General features: G+C 36.0%; 1 protein-coding gene across 3 annotated transcripts in view; it reads left to right on the forward strand.

Moving 5' to 3' along the window:
* Positions 1-27,360, forward strand: part of PTPN3 (protein tyrosine phosphatase non-receptor type 3) — a 114,635-nt gene that overhangs the window by 57,714 nt on the left and 29,561 nt on the right. For all 3 annotated transcript variants that reach the window (XM_072329831.1, XM_072329832.1, XM_072329830.1), the window contains exons 10-14: positions 2,166-2,254; positions 7,988-8,051; positions 12,226-12,398; positions 15,236-15,370; positions 15,643-15,819. In XM_072329831.1, coding sequence (XP_072185932.1) covers positions 2,166-2,254; positions 7,988-8,051; positions 12,226-12,398; positions 15,236-15,370; positions 15,643-15,819 — 638 coding nt within the window. The remainder of the gene's footprint in view (positions 1-2,165; positions 2,255-7,987; positions 8,052-12,225; positions 12,399-15,235; positions 15,371-15,642; positions 15,820-27,360) is intronic.

A 27,360-nucleotide genomic window follows, 5' to 3' on the forward strand; every position in this document is an offset into this window, starting at 1 on the left:
ATAGCACAAACACTTTGAAAGGGAAGTAACTGCCCATCTACCTCATCTTTTGTGAGACCCTATTTCTTCACGCTGGTCCAAGATTTTGTTTTCAGATTACTTGTTTAATACAGAATAACTCCTTAAATGAATAGGCAAGGAAGATTAGGTGTTTGGACTGAGGTAGAGGTGGAATATGAAGTTTGTTCTGGCACAGCTTCTAGAAAAAAATAGAGTGCTTTGTCTGCCTAATTCCCATTAAGTGTTTAGCTAATTCTCAGGTTGAACATTAGGAAAAGAGTCTTCATCAGAGGGTGGTCAGGCACTGGAGCAGGCTCCCCAGTGCAGTGGGCACAGCCCCAAGCTGGTGTAGTTCAAGGAGTGTTTGTTCAACGCTCTCAGACAGGGTTTGAATTTTGGGTGGTCCTGTGTGGAGCCAGGAGTTGGACTCAGTGATCCTTATGGACCCCTTCCAACTTGGAATTTTCTATGACTCTGTGATTCTTTTTCTGGTAAATAATTTAGCCTTTCAGTTTTTTTTTTTTGTTTTTGTTTTTTTTCTCCTAAGCTGTTTTTCCTTCAGACTATCGATTGATTGATTGATTTTTTTTAAATATTATGTTTTATTTAAAGCAGGAACTTGGAGTAAGCTTCAAGTTCCAGTAATACAGGCATTTGCTCTGTGTTAGGTTGGTGGTATCAGGACAAAAGCAGCTAAATTAGATGTATTCCCTTGCTAAAAATCTTCAGTTTTTATCCCAGCACATTAAAATAAAGAGGTGCAATTTCTGTATTATGCTGCCATAAACTGTGGCAAGCCAGGGACATTTTCAGATGGAGGTTCAACCACCTCCTGTAGCAGCAGCCTTTGGAAAAGTGGGGCAGCAGGTAGCTGGGAAGTGTTCATCATTTCAATGAATTCTACGCTATTCTGAGATTTCGCTTGTTTGTACAGCTACCTACATAATAAATTTCATTTATTAAACTCTTAGAAATAGAAATGGAGTCTCTCTTGTCAGTTTTTAGTGCTTACGTACTACTTATTAAATATTCAGGTTACTCACATTCTTTGTGAACTGGTGTAGTATTTCAAGGCTTTGTAAACTGTGTTGCAAGTTGATACAGCGTAATTTAGTCATATACCTGTATCACAGTTTTATTCAACCATTTTTAAAGGATTTGCTGTAGACTTTTCACTGTACTTAGATCATATGGTATGTGGTCTATTCCTTTTATCTAATATGGAGAAATAGGGATTGGATATACAAGAATTACTTCTATTACAGTGAGCACAGAGTACCATCTAGAGGAGCAGCTAAGCTACTGAAGGTTTTAAGAGAACTTTTGGCCATCCTCTGCAAAATAATCCGAAGCTACATTTGAGTCAAACCTGATGTTTTAACTAGTGAGTTCTGTACTTGTGTAGATACATATATGTTCTGCTCTGTTTAGAAACTTGTCTATGATCTACTGTAATAGAGAAAATGTGTGCCAGAATTTGTAGTTTTTGTAGCATCAGTTTGAGTTTCACCCCGAACTGAACATGTAGCTCTATCCTCTGGGTTTTTTTAACTTCACATTTTTGCTTTATTTTTAAGCTTTTGTTTGTTTTCTTTGACTATCTCAGTAATCATAAAGCTGTTGTAAGTTCATGGATGCATCTTTCCAGTTGAGCATGTTAAGCTAATACACAGGCTTCTTTATTAATTAACAGTGAATTCCATTTTGTGTATCATATATTCGTGTATATGTGCATATTCCTTTAGCATGCTGCCATGTGCAGAGTTGTGCCTGCCTCTTGCCCAGCCTTTGGTAAGACCTCTTTGGAGGTCAGCTTAAAATAAGACAAATTTTGGCCCATTTCAGAAATTTTGACTGGCTGATCTTGAGAAATAATTCAGCTAATTACCAGTACTGAATTAGTGTGAGGCTAGGCTGGAAACTTTTGTGTCATATCGTCTTAAAGAATATTTAATGTAGTTAAGTGAGCTTGTTTTAGTGACTGCAATACCTAGTAAATAGGATCAAAGAAAAGACAATGAAAAAAATAAATCCTAAGATGTGATTGAATTTTTGCCACAGGAGTTATACTTTAAGTATAGAAAACTTGAAAATGAATGTATAAGTAGGTTAATAGGGATCACACAAACTTACGCTTCTGCTCTTACTGTACTTTTCTGTTGCAGGATCTCCATAATTTAGATCTCATGATTGGAATTGCATCCAGTGGAATTGCTGTGTATAGAAAACTCATCTGCACAAGCTTCTATCCCTGGTAAATTCATTTATTATTAAAGAATTATATCTGGTCTTTTAAATTGTATTTCCATCTGCTTTAACATTTGTTTCAAAGAAATTTGTATTTTATACTTTTGTTCTTTGTGGAATATCAAATTTCCTTATGCTGAGGTGAAAATGAAACTTGTTAATTCTTAAGAACTTTTGAACTTCCTGAACTATGTGAAATCTTGTTTGAGTCCATTCACATGAAGGTGTCGGTGTATAAATAGGAGAACCCTGTGGTTTTAGAGATTTACTGCTGTTATACGCAAAGATGTGTGGTGGCTTTTTTTGCTTTTGTTTAAATCAGCATAAGTAGGAAGCTCAACAGCAAATGGTCTGATATTTGCTTCATGAAAACATAAGGTGAATTACTTGGGATTCTGGACATATTGAAACTAGAATAATCTCACACATAAATTTTTAGATGTCATCAAACAAGGCTGTCTAATAGCAAGATTTAGAGTCCATGGGGGAAGAGACTTTTTCACTGTACTACACTTCTGACAACACCTGACAGTGTTTTCTATAGGAAGAAGCAGAGCACATAAGATGCCTAATGTGAGTGACATCAGAGATTAGGAAAGGTCTAGTTATGTGTAGAATTTATATAGTTTATTTATATTATAGTAAGACCTGTTAAGTGGCAAATGATTCAGTGGTTTGGCTTTTCCTTAGGATTTTTTGATTGGATTAGAAAGAAAAGAATGTTTCTCTCTTTTTCTTCTTTAGAATAAGTGTCATTTGATTAGAACGTACAGTTTTATCCTGTCATACATAACTTCCTCACATAATTTGTTACAGTTTTTCTGGAGAAACTTTTCAGTAAAATTATGAAATTCTTGTAATTATAACAGGATAATTTCAGTGAGTTCTACTGGCTTTTTGTACCTTGATTACACAGGAAAAGTGCCTATAAGCAATCTTCCTTAAATGCACAAGTTGTTCCCTCAGATTGCTAGGTACATAACCTAACAGGTATTTCCTAGCATAAAATAATAAAATAGGTCTCTGTTTAGATTTTAGTGCTAAATGAACTGTATAGTCTCTGGATTTTGTTTTCATTGCAGTGAGTTGTCTTTCAACTCTAATATACTGTAGCCATCCCAAATGCATGTCAGTAATGCTTTCATATATCACAGCAGGGTCTTGGTTTTTTGTTTCCTCCTCTAATGCACACTACAGCATTTTACAGACTTTTATCTCTCATCTTTGTGCCCTGAGCTCCATCCTTTCATATGTCCATCTCCCAGCTTCTTTAAACAGCTGCAAATTTAAAAAACTTGTAACTGCAGGCACATTTTCTATCTTTTGCAAGACTTCCTGTGCCAACTTTTGTGACCTTTGGCATGAATGGGTAATAGAGGAAACAATAGTGACTACATCTTAAAATCCAGTACTATATATTTTTTATAGTAGGGAAACAACTCTTTACAGCACATGGGGCAAGAGGAATGCACAACATCCTATAGTTCAGTAACTGCCTCAAACATAATGATTCCTATTTTATTGTCTTGGCCTACAGCATCAGATGTGGATGTTGGTAGAAGGGCAGTAGAGGTTGACCTTTCTTGATGATATTCTGTTACGTTTTGTTGCCCTGTGAGAGATGGCAGAAGAGGGGTGGTCTGACAAGGTGTCGACTGACATGAAAGTTTGTATGAAGTAAAGGTGTGGCATTGAATTCCTCCATATGGAATTAATGGCACTCATTGACATTCATTGCCACTTCCTGAATGTTTCTGGAGACCAAACAATGGATGTAAGCACAGTGAAGTGATAGATGGTACATTTCAGCAGGGGTGACAGGAGTCACTTCCACTAGTACAGATGTTTACAAACAAGGCATTCAGACTCTTGTTCATCGCTGGCAAAAATGCATAGCTAATGGTGGTGGCTATGTTGGAAAATAGTATTTTGCTGCTGAGGATTTTCTATCACAGTGTCATTGGAGAAGCTAAGAGATGATACTTTTGAAGCAATCTACATTTACTCCTGAAGAGCAAGAAGGAATAAAGCACAGCTTCTGAAACATTCTGCACAAAAAACTGCTGTAACTGATTTTGTTTGTTTTTGTTTTGTTTTTTTTTTAAAAGAAAGGGGAAAAAAAAAAAAAAAAAAAAAAGAGAATTGGGGTGGGAACAAAAACATTTTTTCAGCTTAAATAACTTTCTCTCCTGAAATAGCAGTTATGGGCGCTAGTAGTTTCAATTGGCTGCTATTGCAATTGTTTCAAGCTTTCCTATTCTTTCTTTAAAATTGTATTCTCGGGTTGCAAGGAATGAAAGGGCATAAACTCACTTCATAGGGGATGACTTTAGATATCTTATTTCTGAGTAGGTTGTAGTTATTCATTCAGAAATTGTGTCCATTTCTTCCATCCTAACCCTCCCCCTCCCTCTTTTAAAAAATAAATAAATTATCAGGTGTCAGGTAAATATGTTAGGTAGTATCGTGTATGCTTGTAATGTATACTTTCAATTTATTTTTAGGCATCAAAGTGGAGTACATTTTGGCAGTATCTGGAATTTTAATGTATGTAGGTTGTGTTGAAAGTGTGAAGGAAGCTCCTTGTGGAACATTGTATGTCTGAGAATGCAAAAACCTATTCAGCTAATTGTAATTGTTATTGTTATTTGGTCTTTTTATGTAACTGCTTGCAGTAAGTCATCTTCCTGTGAACTGAGAAGGCTTCAGCATAAGCATGATGGAACTCAAGGTGGCAGCAAACACCATCAAAGCACTCTTTCCAACACCAAAATGCTTTGCAGTATTAATGGATATCAATACAACTGTGTTGTATGGTAGTCAAAGGGAACAGAAAGTATTTGGAAGCAGAGGTAGTGATGAGAGTACCCTGCCTTGGTAAAGGGAGAATTTTCAATTAAAGCAAACTTGTAAGGAGCTGAGCATTCAGGCAGAGGCAACACAAGTCAAGGCAGATTTTTAAAGTAACTTTGGATTTAACCCAGAAATTCATTTCTCTAGAAAACTATTATTGGAGTGCTTTACTATTACGTAATAATTTCCAGGTTCGTTTGGCAAGTAAAATATCTTAAAGGCAAAAATATGCAGCCTTGTCTCTGTTTTACATCAGCAGCAAAGGTAGTGTATTACATGCTGTTCATTGGATGCGGATTCTTTGCTTTGATAACTTGAGAGAAAATGCTAAAAGAATATACGCTTCATTGCTAGCTAAAATCAAGAAACTACTGAACTGAGTCTTACATGGGCAGCATTTGACAGGAGCATTGCCCTACTGAATCTTCCTAGGGCAAACCATAAGTTAAGAAATATTTTTGCTTTGAGTAAAAAAAAATAACAGCTCTTAGCAGCAGGACCTCCATGGTGCTCAGAAATGAGTGACTATTGTTCAGTGAGTAACAAATCTGCTTTGAGCCTTGTGAATGATAGAAAGACAGGAGCCAAAAACGTATCATTGCCACTGAGCTTCAGCTATTGAGCATTTTAAAAGTAAATGGTGAATTTTGATATTTCATGAATGCTGCATGTTCACTGGACAGATGATTGGTGAGTAGTAGGGGCAGCTGAGCCACCTGTTAAGATAACTGTACTCCATTTGCTCATATTTTCGATGTGACACCTTCAAACCCTTGTTAAATCTAAATCCTTTAGTGCCTTAATCTCTTGTTTTAGTCTGTGACTTGTGCTGTACATGAATATTGCCTTGACTAATAAGCGTAGTGCTGCAAGTGATTTTGTGTTAATGTTATATAAAACTGTCACATTAGCAAGTGTTGTTTGTCACTGAATTAAATAGGCTTAGTTGTGCTTTAAGAAGGAGTGGAATTGAGAGTTATGCTGTATGTACAGCGAAAAGAGACTTATTGCCCTGATTTGACATGAAGTGGTTATGTGGTCATGCAGCAAGTTGTTTTAAAAGAAGTGGGAGAAGGTGGAGAGAGTTTTGGTGATTTTAGGTGCTGGCTACCTTTTTGTTGTTAGCTGGAGGATGTTTTGCTTAGTCTGCAAGGTCACTCATTTGTATTTTGCATTTCTGCTGGCACCACATTAGTGTAAGAGCAACGACAGCAGCTGTGTAAAGCGTGAACAACTCCAAACGCTGAGGTGTAAGCAAAAATAAAGAAACGTGAAAGGAAAGTAACTGGAACAGTACTACTTCAGCCAGAGTAATATTAAGATAGATAGAAATAGATAGTAATAAGTTCCACCTCTGTAAGTACTACTACAAATTTATATGACGTGTGAGATAAGAATGCAAAACTTTTAGATATACAGTGCAGGCCATTACCACTTGAGGCAGCAAGTCAAGTGGAGCAGATATTTCTAGAACTGTCCTTACAAGAAAGGTGGCTATTACTTAAACTTTCCAGTACCTTGAACAACAGTTTGGCTGCCTAGGAATGCTGTGAATGAAATTCTTGTTCATTTGTGATTCTGTAATTGATAGAGGAAAAAAAAAATATATATATATTTTTTTGGAAATGAACACAGATTCGGTTTTCTGCCCCTTCTATACAACAGTAGGAATTGGTTGTTCAATTCACTTGTTTGTAACTTGCATATACAATCTCCTGTGTGAACAAGCAGAGTTTCTCTGTGACAGTGCATCCTGCACAGGAACGGATGATATGCGATTGTTCTACTTGCTTAGTGATGTAAAAACTGTGTTAAGAACTGAGATGATGTTTGATATGCTTTGTATTTGGTGAAATCTAAGGTGCTGTGAAATGTTAGCATTTAACAGAGTATTTCAAGACCTTTAATAGCAACCTTCTGAAAATCTTTTGTCGGGTTGTAGGTGGCTTTTTCCACAAACACTGAGCAGACCTGAAATAGCTTTCCCCAGTCATCCATATGGTTCCACCCAATTAAAGAATATGAATTTTTTTTCTTCCAAATGTGTAGATTTCAATTATTGAAGAGAAGTATTGCACAAAAGAATTGAGAATTCAGACAAATCTTGTTTAGCTGTAGGAAAACGTGTGGGAACCTAGAAGTTTATCTAATTTAGCAGAACTTATAAACACTTTTCATTTTAATAATATGCTTAAGCACCAATTCCAGTGTAATCCTAGCCTTAGAAAAAAATCTTTATTCATACCACATATTTATGGAAAAATATTCATTTCAGCTACATAGTTTGTTGTTTTTTTTTTTTTTAACAGTGTTAATAATACGAGGAAAAAAAAGATTAACACCTATTCTTACAGTTTTCATCCATCAAGTTTGACTGATTACAATGCTTTTGTTGTTAAGAGAAGTACATTATCTTTCAGTGTTCTAAGTCAGCTCTGTGAAATTTCTGGGCAATTTTAGATAATGTACGACCAACCTTGTCATGTCATTAAGGTCTTAAATTTTGTTCCTTCAGTCACAGTTGTCATATGATTCTTGAGTTATACAAACTTGACACGTTTAACATTTGTGCAGCTAGTAAAGGATGTCATCAAGTTTTTCCTGCAAGAATAGATTTGGTGGGAGAGAATTGCTATGTGAGCTATTTAAAGAGTAAATGAGGAAGAACCATAATCTTCAAAAGACCTTTCCTTCTTAGCTAAATTTTTTTTAGTTTCTTGACATCTATTTGCCATTCAACGTACAGGAGATGACTGCATATTATTCACTGAATGTTTAACAACTATAATCTCTTAGGTTCATTGCACAGTGTTATTTTTTCTTTCTTTTTATTTTTTTTTTTCCCCTTCAAAAATTTAGTGTTTCATGGTCTGCCTTTCTCTTTTAGGGTGAACATATTAAAAATTTCCTTTAAAAGGAAAAAGTTTTTTATACAACAACGGCAAAAACATGTAAGTAGTCATTTCACTTTTTTCTTAAGTGATCATATTCAAATTTTTGCCTTTAAAACATAAGATAACAGAGGGCTGGAACTGTAAGTGCTCTGTTATGTTAACTTCCTTTTGAAACTGTCTTTTGTTAGCTTGCCTTTGCTATTGTGGTTCTTTTATGCTCACTCATTTCCCATTTTTGTTTCCTTTCCAACTTGGAGCCCTTCCACCTTCAGTCTGTTGGACTACATCTTTCTAACTCTGCTATCTTTTCCATTGTATACTTGAGGGAAACACAGCTGTTCATCCTTTTTTCCGTGTTTAGTAACCTAGCTTTTTTCTTGTGAGTAGCTACTGCTCTTTTCCTTGATGCTCCCTGTGCCCCATGGAGTGCCTTGTAGCAATGAGTCTACTAAATCTACTCAGCTTTATAGAATTTGGAGAAATGAAGCATCAGTGTGTGATGGTCTTTAAGACTTCACTGCTGTCAAATTGAAGTTCTCTTTCTGGAGACCAGTGTCACCTTTGAAAAGAGCAGCGTTTTTGAAGTTTGATCATTTGAACTTTTGTTAAATGATGACATTTTGAAGTCCTTAATTTGTTTTACCTATCTCTTACATAGTTTTAGGCCTGTATGAGATAACATTAATGCGTGCTGTGTTATGCTTAGATCTACAAAACTGTAGGGAAAGTGAGTTTGGTTACATGACCTTTTTCTTAGAAAATATGAAAAGCAGACCAGGTAAGCTGTTAAACCGTTAGATACAGTCATCCTTGCCCTTTATCTCCCCTTTGCTTGAAATGTAGGGCAGCAGTCTGCATACCTGCAGTGCTCTATTGATGCTGCTTTGAAAAGTCTGCTGTGGGAGTGAGAAGCATCTGGACTGCTGGTGAATTTCTCTTGAGCACTGGGTTGCTTGAATGGTTTGTGACTACAGGTGGCTGATGTTGTGTTGGTCTTTTGCTTGGAAGCACAGAGGAAAATAAGTGAATAAGGCTGTAAGTAAGGAAGATGGAAGTTTGTGAAGAAAGCAAAGTGGTTGCTGTGTGTTAGTAGGCAAATTTTTATTAAAGATGGTAACAGAAACACTTTGCAGTCACCTAGTGTATGTTCTGTTTCCTTGATTTATTCTCCTGCTCTTTTTCTTTCCTTATGCCACTGTTTTGAAGAATCAACTTATTTTCTGTCTTACTCTTTCTGTTATTCATCTCCACTTAGACCATCCCACCACATCGATCTATTAGAACTGCTCTTTGAAAGAAGTAGGCAGTATTTCTGTTTTTACTAAAAAGCTACAGAAGGACTGGAAAGCAAGACTAATGAACCACTGGATGTCTGATGTTTTAAAAGCCCATGATACTAAGACTTAATGAAGGGTATAAGATTTATAATAATAATAGAAGCTATGCTAATTTACAGGCAACTTTTTGAAGCTTCCCAAATAGAACTTGTGTCTTATGCAATACTTGAAAACAGCTGTTCCTTTTCTGCATTTTAGTATATTTTACCTCCTGTGCTGTAGACATGCCCAAATTCTCTGTGATGGAATAGGCATACACCTTATGAGAGTTCTTCCTCTATGTTAAAATAGTAAGATGCTCATTTTAGCTGTTGAGAATTCTTCCCTTTACCTTAATGGTGACACACTTCTCCAATCCTCATTTCTTGAAAAATGACTAGAATACTATTCTTTTGGAACTTGCCTTGAGAACAATGGTAAGTACTAAATCTTTGGGTCCTACTAGAATACCCTTCAGCTCTTAAAATGGTACATAGATTTTTGTGGTATGACTTAAAAGATGCCGTGTTAGTGAGCTAGAAGACTTAGTTAACAAAAGATTTTATTAATTTAAAAGTTGAACAGATTTTTCTAAAACTTCTTTAAGGTACTTATGCATATGTCCATATTTAAATTCTCAGCCTATTTGAAAGTACTCAAGAAGATTGTGTCAGCAGTTGGCATAAATTTAATTGTGACCAAGATTCATTGGGTTTTTCAAATTTAAATTTTAAAAATGGAGTATCAGGTGTACTTAAGTCCTTATCTTTACACCCTTCAGTGTAATTGAGATATTCAGATAAACAGATTTTTATGCCTATTACAGGACCAGGGCTCCAGGCCAACAGAAATATCTTAAATTTCCTTTAAATTGTTCTCTGGAATAGTATAAAACACTTGAAGTGGTATTCAGCCAGCAGAGAGTAGGTCAGAAGTGCTGTTATTCATTAAAAGTTTAAGTGCTGTATGCTTGTTATCTCACAAGAAATTCTGAGTTAAAATTTTACAGGACTTGAACATATTATTTTATATAAGCTAATTAGAAGTAACTGTGGTGAGCTGACAAAGATGAATTGGTTCCAGTACGTTGAGCGTGTGCTGCAATGGAAGGCAATGGTAGTGCCTTCTAGTAGGATAGGAGCATGCTTGTAAAAGGTATTCATTAAGATGTAGTTCAGAAAGTGATACAGAGAAAACTTGCTTACCCTTTCCAAAAAGCTAGTGGTCTCAAGAAGGGTGCAATCTCTGAATAGAGATGCTTCTAACCCTTAAATGAAGGTGAGGAGGGTCCATCCCTCTTGGTCACTCAGGGGTGCATTCCTTGCAACTGTGCTCCCTGGGTTAGCCACATCTTCTCACCTGGTGGTCAACCAGTGGTTCAGGCTGTGACCTAGCAATTCTCATACAGGGTGAACAAATTAACCCTACAAAAACTTGTTTGTTTGTTTGTTTGTTTTTCCATTATTTAATAGGTACAGGAAGAATATAGATTACAATCATTTAAACGCTTTGCAATGCCAAAGGGGCAGGTCCTTTTTTGCTTCCCCTAGAGATTCTCCTTGTGTTTTCCACTATAAGAATCTGTAAATGAAGTAATTGCGTAGTGCTAGTGCTTTGCAAAATGTGGCGTTGATTTTTGATGCATAAAGTTTTTAAAATGTTGCATAGAAAGAAAAAGAATGCAAGAAAGCTAGCTTGATTATTCTGTCTAAAATGGTCTGTAGTTACTTCTAAACTGATCTGTCACTGTGGACAAACAAAAGGACCCTTCAAGTAGAAGTCTAGGTGTCATCCATATGATTTGTTGCTGGACTGTGGTAGGAAGTTTTGTTAGGTCTTTGAGTAATTTAATAGATAGGCTTTGCTACTCAAATCCTTTCTCGGAAGTATGAACTAGAAAGAGGGCTTTGACATAGCTTCTTGCCTAATTATATGCTGCAATGTCAAAATTCAGAAAAAAATAGCTGAAAAAGATGAGTGAACAAATTGTGTACTTGCTTTTTTCTTTTTCTACAGACATGCTGAGTTCTGATAGCCATTAAGCTTGCTTATCTCACATACCTTTCTCCTTTTCGCTTTACACTTTGTTCTGCTTTGCTATTTGTGTTAATAACCTCAGAAACTAACCCAAGCTGGATCTCCTGCAAAACTTTCTACATTATACCTACATTCCGCTGATTACTGAAGTTGCAAGTGAGAATGTCCACACACAAGCTTTATATTCTGCTTCTTTTTGGTCTCCTTATTTTTGGCTTTATGTTATAATCCAGAAAGCGGGATTGGATCTGAACAGCAGCAGCACCAGTCCACCATGGTTTCTTACATTTTCCCTAAATGGAAAACTTAACATCTACTGTCTTCTAGCTATCTTCTAAGAGACTATCAAGCAAATGATTTTTGTATGCTTTATCACTTGAAGGGACAAATGTATATATATGAAGTCTTATATGAAGAGTTTGAATTCAAAAATAGATTCTTCCCTTCTACATGACTGCCTTAATACAATGTTAAAGAGTTTTGTTTGTCACAGGGAGATCTGACAGGAAATCCAAAAATCTGTTTAGCTGTTTTGTATTATACTTGTATATAAAATATCTTTAAAACTATAGACTTAAGCATTGCATTAAATGATTAGATAGTAATGATTAGAAACTGTTAAGTTTATTAATAATTGTTAACATTGCTTACACTTTTAAAAGGTTTGTTTTGGCATTAGGATTTCATATACTGATCATACCATTTCATCCATCTCCTGATCAAAATCTACTATGTGATGAATTTTTATTTTCCTGAATTTGATTTGCATATTTAGGCAAAAGTAATTTCATTGTTATTTATGTCTTAGCTTTAAGATCTCGTTTGCTCTGCTTGATCAGCTTGTATATGTTGAAACATACATTTTCTTACTGTTACAGAATGAATCCAGAGAGCATATTGTTGCCTTCAACATGTTAAATTACAGAGCATGCAAAAATCTGTGGAAGTCTTGTGTAGAGCATCACACATTTTTTCAGGCAAAGAAGTCACTACCTCATGAAAAAAAAGTATTGTCGCATTATTGGACCCTAGGTTCTAGAAATCCAGCAAAGTAAGTATTGTGTGAAAGCATGTTCCCCATTGTATATGACAGAAGGAGGATCTGTGTCAGTGGCAGCTGAATTTGAAGCTGCGGAGCTCAGTTCTGCTTGTGATCGTGTCATGTCAGTCTTTGTAAACCATTGTCTAACTTTGTTTTCCTTTTTTTTCTTTTTTTTTTCTTCTTTTGCACAACGATGTCATTACAATATAACGCTCATAAAAAGTTATTTGAGTCTAAGTATGTTTTACTGTTATCGTTCTAACTTGCTTTTTCAGCATAAGGTATAACAGCAATACAAAGTTAAAATGCTATGTGGTTAATGATCCAATAAGACAATTTGCTGAACAGATTTGTTTTGAACTGTTTACTCCTTATTGTTATATAAACACTGTTTAATATGTTAGGGCAATTTCTGAAGTGCGTAAAGATGTCAGTTAGTTATGTGGGGATGAGAAAAAATTCCCCATCCGACCATTCAAGATTCCACTGTCGTGACACTTCTCATCTTTTATTTGCTTTGTTGGCTTCTGCTGTCATTGAGCTGGTAGTTTCACAGTGGTATCTAAAATGTAGTTCAGAACCTGTCATTCTGCTACATGAAGTTGGGATGTACCCTTTCCATATGCACCATCTGGGCTGTAAGTCTTATGTCATTATCCTCTCAGAATGTGAGTCTTCAGGGAGTTCTTTAGTCGTTTGATTATCTGTGGTCTCTGTGGACTTACCAGAAAACTGCTTTTTCTGATGGCTTTTGGGAGAATATTGTATTGTTTACTTTCTCTTTTCTTTATTTTTGCAGTGTTTCCCCTTCACTGTTGAATAGTTTCTTGTTTATCTTTTTTCTACTTTGACCCAGATTCAACTTCTGAATGATGTCAGGAGTTAGACTAGATCCTTGTAGGTCCCTTCTTACTCATTATATACTATAATTCTATGTTATTATATTCTATATAGATATATAGATATAACTACATATGTAGTATGTATCACTGTATATATATGTAGAATATATTACTATATTCTGTAATTCTATGCCAAAGTTTGGCAATTGGCTCTTCATACTCTGATGTCTCTTTCAGTGCTGCAGAAATTCATACCCAAGGCTATGAATGCCTATAAATTGCTTATAAATGATGCCAGTAAGGGCACAAAGAATTGTCCAGGCATGAGAACACTGATAAAATGTTACATTTTCCATTGAAGTGGAATGTCCATATTTTGCATAGTACTAGATCATAGCTGAAATGAATAAAAGCAAGTAGCTGAATGATCTAGGTGTCTAGAGGTGTGTATTTTGGGGATTAGATCCTTTATGGATAAATACAAACTTATATTGAGGAGGTGACTTTCTTAACACTTGTCAGAATGTTATGTCTGGAGACCTTTCCCTCTGAAAATCAGCAAGTGGATTAAAAAAATCCTATGTTTGTATACACAGTGCACGTACAGACATTGCACAGCCCATATAATTTTAAGGAATGAGTTTCAAAGGATACCAGTTTAGTATTATTGCAGTTTTAGAGCCCACTGTGGGACTTGACACGGGGATTGGAGTGACCACAGGGAAGTTAGGTAATTGCTATTCACTATGCTAGTTTTTTTCACTATTTATGAAGCTTTTTGAGAATCTTCTTCTGGCACTATATTGTGTAGCATCTTTCTTGCTGTTTATTTTCCCTGCTATGTTGTTTATCATCTTCAGGAGTTGTATTAAGTTTTTTTAATTTGCTCTAGTATATGACCTTGTCTGATGCAATAATGAATTTAACAGTGGATAAACTGATATGGTGTATGAATTCAGCACTGCAAAATGACTGTTGTGGTTTGATCTGACAGGCGGCTTAGCACTATGTGGTTGTTCCCTTACTCTCCTCCCACTTCCCAGAGGGATGTGGGAGAGAATAAAAATAATAATTTAAAAAAAAAAAAAAAAAAAAAAAAAAGCAACAAAGTAGAATTCATGGGTTGAGATAAAGCTAATAAGACAGAAATAATGAAAAGGATAATAGTTATGACTATGTAATAGTTATGTATGATAGTTATATGTGAACGTATGTAACAAGTAATTCCTCACCACCTGCTGAGTGATGCTCAGTTATTCCCCAGGAAGCAGAAGAGAGTGAGGTAAACACCCTCTTCAAAACTCCTTCTGCATGATGTCATATAGTATGAAATATCCCTATGTCCGGTTCAAGTCAGCTGTCCTAATTCTGTTAACTCCCAGCTCCTTGGGCCCTTCACTGAGAAAGTCTTTGGCTCTGTACAACATGGCTCAGCACCAGCTATGATTGTGCTATTGATATTGTTTTTCTCCTAGAGCCAAGACATAGCATCATGCCAAATGCTCTGAAGAAAGCAGTTCCGTCACAGCTGAAATTAGGACAAGTTCTTATCTGCTGAGGCATCAGATAGATAGTTAAAGTGGTTGTGTGCTCAGTTAAGCCACAGTGAGTTGTTACCAGTTCATGAGTTTTAACAGAAAATGTCTAGAATCTTATGCCTCTATTTGAATTATGTTTTGTCAGGCACTTGGCTTGGTGCCAACAGAACATACCAAATTTCCTGTTTTCCTTTTTGTCTTTTTGAACACAATGAAGTTAAAAATAACCCTCAGAAAAAGTTATTTTTATCCAGGTTTTTTACTAGTATTGAAGTAGGGATGAACTAAACAGTTTTATTGCAACAAGTGAGGGAAAGCAAATGGCTCTTTTATAGTGAGGGTGTAAACACAGGTGATTCTTTATAATGTGAATTATATAATGTACTTTAAAAAGTATATTTTATTTAACTGAATTTTTCTGTGCAACATAATTAACACATAGATTTTTACATTCAATTCTTTTCAGGTCTGTAAACAGCCAGTACTGCAGAAAAGTCATAGGTGGGATGGTTTGGAACCCATCTATGAGGAGATCTTTATCTGTTGAGCATCTAGAGACCAAAAGCCTTCCATCTCGATCACCTCCTGTTACCCCTAATTGGTAAAACAAGTTTCATCCTGCTCCCCACCTTCCAGCCTCCTACCTTTTCTACCTTGCATGTCTTCTAGCAGGCTAGATATGTAGTGTTTACATATATGCTGTTATTTTGAGAGTATGTGTAATGACATATTTAACCAATGTATCTGTTGTTTGAAGTGTAAACCTGACAAGAAGACTTCAAGGCATAGAGTGCAGTAGAATAAAAATCATCCTCAGAATGCTCTGCAAATGATTACAACCTACTAACTTGTCTTCATGTTCCCTTTTTTAAGGCGGAGTCCTAGACTACGTCATGAAATTCGTAAAGCACGACATTCATCTGTAGATAACCTTACAAATGAGATTTCTTATATTACTGAGACAGAAGATGTTTTTTATACATATAAGGGCTCTCCAACATCCAAAGACAGCGATTCAGAGTTCTCTCAGAACCATAGTCCACAGAGGAGGTAAGGGCTTCTGCAAACAATTCATTGCTCATTTTTCTTTAAAAACAAAACAGCCTTAGTATGAAACAGTCATCATAATTTACAGTATAATTTACAGTTTTTTGTTTGCATAAGATTTATTTTGAGAAATTGTTAAAAGTGCAAATGCTGTGATACAAAATGACAAGTTTAAAAACCAACCCTTAACCCCTAAACAAAAATTCTCAATAAAATCAGAGGTGGGAAACCTGTTCTTATCTGTAATATCCCATTTCCCAGTAGGTTTTGCAACCCTTTCCCACCTATTATAACCTTTCTTTTCTCTTGGGGAATCTTCATTGGACTCTTAAAAGAGTTCTGTACTGTATTAGATTAAAAATGGAAACATGATGATACTAGTGGTTATCTATCTTTTTCTTACTCTGAGGAATTGTAGATTGCCACTCTGTGGGCAGTCTGTATTTGTTGCCTTAAGCTTTTTTGCTCTATTGCTTAAAGACCAACTGTCTCACCAGGGCTATTATGTTTGCTTCCATGACCTGAAGCTTTTGTCTTTGTGCACTGATTATTTCTTTGTTTATACATTATATTTATTATGTGGCTTTCCTCTTACTTAGAGTTATTTCTTAATGAGTAACTTCATATTAGCATAATACTAACTTCAGAAATAATAAAGGTACCAGGTCACTGATCAGTGAAATTTTATGAAGAAAACAGTGTACTTTGAAACTTTCATCTGGGTCGAATACTTTGTATTAAAATGCAGGTTCCTTTATATTATTACAAAAGAAAAATAGCCTTGGGTGACCCCTTCCTTGTAACTCAAAGGCATGATGTATTTTGAGAAGCAGATTGATAGGAATTGCCTGTCTCTTTGATAGCATTCAGCTATCAGTAGATGTAGCTTTAAACCTGGGGCATAAAGTTGTCTTCAAGTAAGAAGAAAACAGTTTTTGTTACTATATTATAACATTGCAGTTTCTGGGGGAGAGGGGTGGGAGGAGGAGAAGGGGTTGAGCAAGGGAGGTAATGAAGAATTAACGTGCTGTGTGTGTATTTGGAGTTGGTCACTGGGGTTATTGAAAGTATTTTTCTATTTTTCTTCCTGCAAGTCCGATGAACCGTTGTGCTAATAGTGTCCGTAATGGCTGTAATAATGTGTGTTGCCTCAAGATGTTGAGTAGCCACAGATATGAAGTTGCATCTTTCGTGTGTTTTAACATTTACAGACAAACTATGCCCTTTCAGAAGTAGTTAACCAAATTAAATTAATAAGAAGTAGACCATATGAGGAGATGGTGAAAGTAGATGCTGTTGACAGAAAAAAAAGTTGCTACCCTGTGTACTGTGACTGGTAGATTGTGTCCTGACTTCATAATTCTTGTTTTTATCTTTTCTTCTGCAATTTTTCTCCTTCCTGTTTTACCTTTCTTATTCCTACTGAGGGTGGAGTGGGAAGGCCTGGTTTTTATGGACAGTGGAAATAGGGTGTTATAAATGTGAAAATAGCTTATTTATTTACTTTCTAATTTATTTATTGTTCTGCTGTATCTGAGTTACATCACTCACTGTAGAGATTATGGTTACACCTCAGATAAACCTAATTCTCTGTGTGTTATTCCACACATTCCTTGTCTCTTTGGTATATTTATAGTATTGGATTTCATGCATGTAATTGAAAAAATATTTACATAAATGTGCTTAATTTAAATTGAGAGTATGTTTAGGATGGTGAATTATCGTGCATAGAATGAATGGTCATTTATTACATTAGCTGTTAGACATCTGTGAAGTAAAATGGTCATTAATACTTCAACAATTGAGGTAAAACACTATGGTACCGTACAAATACAAGATGTTTTAAACTCTACACTCACGTTTTCAATAGTTAGTATTAGTCCGCATTCCACTTTTTATTCTTTATGTTCTTACATTTGTCATTATTTGCCTTGCTTCTTTGGTGGAAAGATGTAAGGTAAAATTAATTTTAGGTGTAGACAAATATTTTTCTCTGAATGCTTTATTGAAATAGGATCTGGTCTACCAGCTATATCTGCTTTGTAAGAAAAGCATTTAACTTGCCTATCTTAGGTATTATGTATGGACAAACATTTGTCCTGGACTTCTGCCATACTTCAGGATAGTTTAGTTATTAACTAGCAAACAGCTTGCAGTGTACTGATAAAACTTTTAAAGCTAACTTGCCTATTTTTGTCAGACTGGTCTTTAGTAGACTGGAACTGACACAATCAAGACATGCTTTGGAAAAATATTGAAATTGCAAATCTGTTCTCATAGAAGAGGGCCCAAAGTAGATTCTCATAGCCCTGCTTTTGTACTGCCTTTAGAGGACTTTTTTTTCTGCCTAGCCTGCAATCTCAGGCAAAAGTGGTTGTAGTGTATACTGAGTATAAATGATGAGTGTCTTTGGTGTGAGGAAAAATCTGAAGAAACTGTGGAAAGTTACCAGCAAGCAACTGCAAGATGCTAATTTTGAATCCCTTTATTGTTGCTTGAACTGGACCTTGAATCTTCATTATAATCATACAGCTCCTTAACCTTAATCTATGGCTATCAAGAGCATTTCAGGGACTGGGAGAATGTTTTTTTTTTCATGAAAGCAACATCTACCCAAGACAGAATTGCCTTCAGACTCATCTGTTTGCTTATTGGTACAAATGTATAGATGAAACGTGTCTGACGAGATTTGTTGTGTACTTAATCTATTAAGTCATGTTTGGAATCTTGGAGGATATTGGATTTATAGAAGAATGCAAAGGTTTGCCTGTCTAAGCCGAGCCATCTCAAATTACAGCTGCATGCAAAGCCTGTCATTGAATATGGTGCTGAAGAGGACTTCAAGAAGACTTTTGTTTAGTCCAGGGTGATCCAGCCTTTGTGAAGAAACCTTCCCTGTTCTTTCTCCTCTTGCTTTGCTCCTCTGTGCTGCTGTCTGTCTTATCTGACTACTACTGCCTCTGAAAAATTACACAGCTGGAGTACACGCTGAAGACTTACCTCTAATTGCTTTGAGTGCTAAACCATTTTTATTATTTCTGTGCCTCACCAGCATCAGAGCAGATAATCTAGTCTATCCTCTGACTCTGTGTTGCACTATTTTACAATATACTTAATTTATCCTTCTGGATGTACACACATATTGCTACTACAGTTTTGTTTCAAGACTAGTAGTAAGATAAAATGTATTATTTATTAGGAACTCTTGTTTGGTAGCTGTTTTTCACTTACAGTTTGCTTTCCCCAGTCTTGCCCTGAAGGTATTTTGCTTTTGTTGAAAGATCTTAATTTTCTTCATTGAAGCAGTGCTGCAACTGACTTACTAGGCATCTCATTTTAAGCAGTGTGTAAAATTTATTTTTGCTTTTCTAGATTACATTTCCTACCTTCAGAATTTCTTGCATATGAATATGAAAGGTTAGGACTTGCCTTTAATATAGAAAATATGTTGTTATATGGAATTATTATTTCTAACGTCTGCTAAAAAGCTACTTTAGTTTGTAGCTTTTTCAAAGCTGCTTGTGTTATACCACAGGCTGCCTGGCATCAAATCATCCTGACCATCTGCTATCCTGATAGGCACCGTTGTGAACTGGAGAAGCTTGCCTTTGAGAAAAATGTTTCAATATAATGTATTTAAATCATGACTTGTTCTAAAGGAAGGCCGATGGAGTTGTGCAGAGAATAATTTTCAGATAAAATTTTTCCTTTTTATTATTAACCTACTGTGATACCTGAAGGTGATCACTGCTGCAGTTTTCTTCATAAGAGTATATTCTACAGTTTCCAAATTTTGAAATATACACACATGCACCAAATTTGGTATGGAAGAACAAATTGTTACTGATTTGTATTTCCATGACATTAACTCAGTATGTACGCTGCAGAGTGCCTCTTTTATCAGGTAATAGTAATTGGACAAGCAGTAATGGTCTTAAGTTGCACCAGGAGAGGTTCAGGTTGGATATTAGGAACAGTTTCTTCTCAGGAGTGGTGAGGCAGTGGCACAGGCTGCCAGGTGAGGGGGTGGATTCAGCATCCCTGAAGACATTCAAGAAATGTGTGGATGTGGCACTGAGGGACATGATGGGGGGTGGGGGTTGGCAGTTGGACTAGATGGATCTTAGTGTTTTTATCCAACCATTATGATTCTATGACATCAAAAGGCTACAGTAGAAATTAAGTGTCTCTATTGAAGTGTGTGACACTGTTCAAGACCAGATTAGGATATTAGTAACTTTTAAATGTAAGTTGTATTCAGCTAGAGTGATGAACTGATTACATTTTGCAATCATATGATCTAACATGCCTGATGTTGTAGCAAGTATTTGTCTTGACACAGTGCTGTCCATCCCCAGTACAAGATCTATTTCTTGGAATTGACATCTATTTTAAAAAGTAGCTGATGTGAGGAACGTCAGCTGAGTGCATCATATGCCCAGTAGTTCATGTGTAAGATCTTCCACAGCTGGTTTGAAAACCCTTTAACATCTATTAAGAAAATTAAAATAAATAAGTTTGCTCATGCTTTATACTTTTACATGTTTCAATAATCCACACTTTTAGCACTGGGTGAACTTAAAATCTCAATATTCAAGAGTTACTGTAAAAACCATAAAGAAATATTACTGAGTAGTAGTATTTTAAGGAGCTTTAGGTTTCATTTTTTCACTTATATGACTTTTTTTTCTCTCTCTCCTCTCCCCCCTGTCTGTAACAGCATTTCATTGGAAATTTTAGTGCTTTAGTTGTGACAGCAGTGTTGGCACTTCACTGTGAAATGAAAAATGAATGTAAATAGATGAATGAAAAAGAGGGGAGGGGAATACAGCTGTGAAAGGTGCTTGTTTTATTTAATGATCTTAACCTCAGAGGATCCAGCTGTGGAAAACTGCAAGTCTTTCAGGCAGTGGCTATGGAATAAGAAGAGTATCTTCCATTAATTCCCTCGTAGCATATTTAAGTTTCTAATCCAATTTTGTGGGCAGTCCACAAACAGACGCACTTACTTCCCCTTTACCTGAATGTTGCAGCTAAAGCAATCTAGTGTTTCTTTCAGAGATGGCAAGGCTCTAGAAGTGAAAGGTTACTGAAACAAATGAGTTTTCTTATAAGATAATGTTACCTGCTTATTTGTGTTACTTGTGTGAGACTAATTTTTCCTGCTGGTGAGGATCAGAGTATCTTTGACAATGTAAGTTCAGGTTGAATAGCTTATGCTTTTTTAATGCACCTATACCCTTGCTATAGCTGAAATAGTTTGGATTGTAAATGTAGTTACATGCTCTTCTAAAAGATTTTTTTTAACATTTTTGGATATATCTCTCCAAGTGCTTGTTAATAAGCATGTATAAATTCAGCCACATATATGAAGTGCTAGCTTAAGGGAAAGGAACACTGAATTACTGACTTGGAAAACTGTTCCTGTAAAGCTTTGTAGAGGGTCTTGTGAGTTAAACTGTTCAGTTTCTCTAGTTTACTGTGTGTTTGGTTTGGAACAGCAGACTGCATAGGACCAAGTGTTTGATGAGTTCTTTGGGGTAGACTCTACATCCTAAAAGAAAAGATTAGCTGCAACTTTCTATTTAATCAGTGCTTCAGAAAGATTGTTGTAAAATATGTTTCTAAGAGATGAATTATAGTATCAGTCAGTAAGAAAAATTGACAGATGAGTCTGTCTAGATCTTGCATTTATATTTAAAGACTTAGTGTTGATTAATCAGCAAGATAAATCTGGCTAATTATTCACAGATGATAGCATGTGATGTATGAGAGGAGTCAGAAGGCTGGAGCAGGGGGAGTCAGTCATGTTTTTGCCTTAGGCTGCCAAAAGAAGGTTATCAAGAATCAGACTCTTCTTGGATGTGTGCAGCAAAAACATGTGAAGTGGTAAACCCAATTTACAGCAAGGGAAATGCTGAAAAGTCACAAGGAAATTGAAATTCATGCTGAGTTTGATTAAGCCCTCAAACAGATTGACAGAAAGGTTGAGATTTTTTTCTATCCCTGGAGAAACTAAAAACTCATCAGGAAAAGGTCCTGATCATCCTTATCTAACTTTAAAGTTGGACAGTCTTTGAACGTCCTCCCATGTTTCTTTCCAACTTAAATTACTTCAATTCTATAATTTTGTTATAAATGCAGTGTGTTCCTGCATAAACTTCTTCCTTTGTTAAACATGTTTGCCAAAACTATAAACATCTTTAATTTACATTCTAAAACTATCCTTTGCTGGTGATATAGATGGCATAATGTGTGCAGTTCCAGAGTTAGAGGGGAAGGAAATAAATGGGTGAACTAGTATACAAAAGGAAATTCACTGTCATTATGCTATGAATTTCTGGAAGTGCATATACGTTCCTAATGTAAGTGTGATGTATCATCTGACGAAGGCATTGCATTGAAAATAGATTTCCTGAGCTAAGCCTGCATTTGTTCAGTTCTTTCAGCTTACTGTTTTGATAGACGATAAGCTATAGCTCCATGGTGAGAGCTGGAAAACTTCCTATAGAAATGCATTTTTATTCTAACAAAGATATTTTTGTATACAACATTTGCAAAGCATTTCTCTTGATGGAAGTATTCTTTAGATATATATAGGATTCCATTAACTACCATCTTGACACAAAATTGGAAATACTTTTAGAGAACTCAATTTATAATGCTTTTTACTACAGTCCTTAATCACATGCATTCATGCTTAATTCCTTGTTCTTAGAAAATCTCCTGCATTTCTTCAGTCTGTTGTCTTTGTTGGTGTATTTCAGTCTTTCTCAAGGAAGATGTTCTTTTAATATTAGGCAATAGATCTCAGTACCTTTCAATTCCATCACTTACCATTCGCATCTTTCTCATCAGCTGCACTGGACTTAAATGTTGGTTTGTTGAGGGTTTTTTTTGGGGGGGAGGGGTTGTGGGTTTGTTTGGTTTGTTTGTTTGGATTTTGGTTTTTTGAGACTTTTCTATAGTCTTTCTCTGTTATTTTATTTTTATTTTTATTTAGTTCATACTTAGACAAACCTAGAATTAAAATATTGTTCCTGGACCCTCACTTGGGATTATACGGTATGTTATGTTATACCATATGTTTCTTAGTTTGCTCATTAATATAAATATCACTTCTCTATCCTCCCTCTGTTCCACTTATACACCTTTATTGATGGAAGCTTGCAAAAACCACTTGTCATCAACCAGACAAGATAAAACGTGTGAAATCTGAAGCCTAAGCGACTGTGAAATAAACACCAAACGTTTTGTAAAGAAACTTATTAATGCTACAACTTTAGAAATCATGACCTCAAGTTATTATTTGTACCTTTCAGAACCACCAGTAAGTGATTTTGGGGTTCAACACCCTGTGAGTTTCAAATTAGGGTTTTAAGACTGTTACTAATAAACTACTGTGGATTTTACAGTGCTCTTCCACTCAGACATGCAAAAAAAGAGAACGTTTGTCTTACTTATACACAAATTTCTCTTTAAAATATGTCTTTATTAAAATGTACTACACTTTTTGCTTGTCAGTCAAAAATAAAAGTCACCTCTAAAGCCAAAATGCAAATCTCTGATAAAGCAAGTTTTGCAGCAAGCTGAGCTTTTGAAAATCACCAGAATACATGATGGTATATGAAGTATGGTCAGTAAAGGAACTGTAGAGGAATGGAAGGAATCCTTTTTGTGGCTAATGGCAGCAGCTTGTCAATATGGATGTTTGGAACTTACAGAAAATCACTGCAAAACTTGAGCATACTGTGGAAGCCACAAGTTTTTCTGTAATAGTATTCAAGTATAAAACAGAATCCATGTAGCTGCTTCAAACAGTCTTTCTGTTCTCACGTTCACAGAATTTCTGAATCTTAACCATGTAACTCATGCTGTATATAAATTTGTCTAAAAGGCAGAGAAAAGATGATGCTATAAATATCTTCCATTTAATTTGTTTATGAATAATAGTCTCAGTTTAAATGGGTAGTTCTCAGAATCGAGATGATAGTGGAAATTCTGCTGCATTTAGTCTCCCCACCCCTGCAGGTGTTAGAGAAAAGAAGCATCAATAACTTGAAGAACACTACAAGGGCAAAACCTACAGATGTTTCCTTCTGTTGTTTGTAGAGAGGGAGTTTTGCTACAGTTCTATTGTTTCAGTTGTCCCTTTTCTCTTGGGATTTTACTTTAACTTATCATCAGTTCTCAGAATAGCAAATTCTCTGGTAAGGCACACATCAGAGAAGGAGGGGTCTTTCCTTGAAACTTGAAAGAAGAGAGGTAGATTTTCACAGTAGAGGGTCTCATTGTAGAGATTATCACTGATAGAGTGAGCAATCTGCAGTGAATGGAAGATTGAAATGGCATCTTTTTAGATACGCAGTGGAGTAAAGAAGAGAAATTACTTGCAGTTTTGAAGCGTTTGCATGCTGAGCCAATGGAAAGTTTAATCTCCTTGCAAGGAATGTCTCTTTTTCTTGATGAAAAAGTCAATTGGTTGGTCTGGTGAGTGGTCTCATTTATTGGCTTAAAATACAGTGCTTGTTGTTTGTTGTGAAATGTGGAAGATACAGTAGTAGAATGTGGAATGCAGTGTAGCCAGAAAATATGATCTTGGTATTCCTGTTCGAAGTACTTCATCACATTGGCAAATAATTATGTGTCAGAAGTAATATTTCATTGAGTTGTGACAATTAAAATTCTTCAGCCATAGCATGCTGTGCTGCTGAGGATTTTATGAAGACATAGCTCCCTTGTCACTGATGAATTCTGTAGGGGTTGAATTTGGTCATTTTCTAGATAACCTTTTTATACTCGAAAAGGTTACAGAATGATTCAGTGACTCCTTCAGACTGATACATCTGAATTAAAGTGCAGTAATTCAACAGATGAACCTTCAGCAAATATTACTGAGAATTTATATCCCACATTTAAGTCTCTGGATATATTATTGAGAGGAGAATTAGGTGTTTGTTTATTAAAAAGTGTATGAATGAAAGTGGAAGTATTTTTTTCTGTCTCAAAAGGCCTCTCTCTCTTCAGGTGAGGAGGAAGAAGATTATATTAAAATAGAGATACTGTGTATAATTGCATCACAATTTTAAGGTGTGTAGTTCTTGGTGGAAGCTTTCAAGAGGGTTAACTTACATCAACTTGAATTCTGCACAGATGTTAGTAACAGAGCTGTACCCCTTCTCTTGTGGCAGAACACACAAAATATGTATGGCTTTGATGTTCTTTCCATCAGATGGAAATCAATTAGCTTAAACGAAAATAAATAAAAGCTTGTGTCATTGCACTGCCTGTCTTCCCACTTCATAAAGTCTGGACAGCTGCAGTCAAATCTTATGTAGGTGTGGAGCTTTCAAAGGTGGAAATGATTTTTAACAAGCTCGGTGAAAAACATTGACTAGGCAGTAAAAACTTCAACCTTCTCTCACTGAGTAACTCCAGTATGAGCTCAACAGTTGTCTGCACTGCTTAGATTGGCTGCTCAGGCAGCATATATATGTGTGCATGGTGCCAAAGGATCTTTTCTACTGCTGTCAATTAAGGAGTAGAGGAACTATGATTGTTATAAAAGAGGAGAGCTGGAGGTACTTCTGGGAGAATGGGAGTGAATGTCAGTGGGATCACATGTTGAGACATGGTTGTAGTAAAGATGAACTGTAGCATTCGGGGAAAAAATCATGCACAACCAAACCTTCACAAATTCTTATGGAATTCACCATCTCTGCCTCTCAAGGTGGAATTTGTTCATGTTATAGAATCCTCATGAGGAAACAGAACTAGAATAATATTCACTTTTTTACTGTAGCTTTGATGGAACACAGTACACAAATCAGAAACAGTAATAACAGCAGTGTGAACTCATTTTATATTCCTACATTTAATTTATGTCTTCATTGCTGGGTAATTATTGTGATTAAATGTTTAAAGGGAAAACTGTAATAGACAGTATTTAAGTCCTGTCCTTTAAGTTAAAAAATGCTTTTAAGTTTGTTGACTGACTGAATAGAGTAAGGAAAGGAGTGCAGTGGTTTTGACAGACCAAAAAAACGTGCTGTAGTGGGCATAGCTAGGCTACAAAAATCAGGATAAATAATTGGAAAAGAAATACAAACTTGAGGCATGTCATGGCTTTCCTTAGCAGGAGAAGCATAAGTATATTCATATACAGTTTTCATGAAATAAATATACAGTATCATGACACGGCTTACTGTAAGGAAAATACTGTGCCACCTGGACAGTTCTGACCTCCAGCTGTTACCTCTTTCTGGAAAGGAGGCACCTGACAAGGGTAGTTTTGGTGAAGGGAGGCTGTGTTGGGAGTGTACCTGCAGCTCAGGACTTGTTTGCTGAAGTGTTTACAATAATCAGGTGGGGACAGACATGGGAACATAGTAATTAGTTCTAAAGGGACTAGGCAGTCAATAGTAAGTCAGTAATAAGTAGAGAAGCCTCTGACTTGTGTTGATTTCTCTCTTCTGCCTGTACAACCTTGAAGGAAATTCTGTGCATATTCTGGAAGACTAGAACTAGTTCATGAGAGGATTGTCAGTCATTTCCATTTCCAACTGCTTTTCTGTTTATTGGTTTTTTATTTAAGTCTGGTTGAACAAACCACAACAGAATTCCCAAAACTGCCAACTGTTGGTGACCATGTCTTCTCACAAAGCATCGCTAAATGTCTGATTTATAGAATCATAGGATGGCCTGGGTTGAAAAGGACCACAATGATCATCTAGTTTCAACTCCCTTGCTATGTGCAAGGTCTCCAGCCACCAGATCAGGCTGCCCAGAGCCACATCCAGCCTGGCCTTGAATGTTTGTTTGCCACTTCTGAGTACTGGGCTAGGTGACCAGTCTAACACTTCTTCTTGCACTTTAAGTTATCGTTTAAGCTGTCGTTTATTCTAGGACAGTAAGTTTTACAATTACCTAGGTTCCTTCATTCCTAGATGATAATGAGCAGAGAGGAGTGTATTCACTCAGGTGCCATGTGTGTGGACATTCTTTTGATTATGCTGTTACAGTCAGCCAAGCTGATCTGTGAAAAGCCCTGATTAACTACCCTTCTTTTCTGCATAAGTTTATCCCGGTCTGTGTAGTCGCTGCTTTAGTTACGTTTTATGTTAAAATTCTCTGTCAGCAGCTGTTCTACTCTTGCATTGTAACTAACACTTCAAAAGCAGCCTATGCTAATTTCTCATTACCTGCGTGTAAAGAAATACGATCGGTGACATCTTTGGTCATTGTGAACCACATCTTAAACTTCTTCAAACGATGTAGTGTATCTTGTTAATTAATTGCCTCTGTAAACTCCAGCACAGTTTAAGCTGCAGTAGCAGATATGTACTATTGGTAGTTGGGCGTGTGCCAAAAGTGGAAGTGAGTAATTAGAGCTGCCCGTTGATTTTTTGTTGTTTCACAAATTCCCTAATTGACTGGTTTAGACTCCCTGCACAGGAATACGTATTTTTTAATTTACTGTCAGCACATTTTTTGGCTTTTACACAGACTTTTTTTTTTTTTGCTTTTTCTAATCGAGTTCCTGTT

The sequence above is a fragment of the Excalfactoria chinensis genome, chromosome 2, assembly GCF_039878825.1.
Source record: "Excalfactoria chinensis isolate bCotChi1 chromosome 2, bCotChi1.hap2, whole genome shotgun sequence".
NCBI classification, from domain to species: Eukaryota; Metazoa; Chordata; class Aves; order Galliformes; family Phasianidae; genus Excalfactoria; species Excalfactoria chinensis.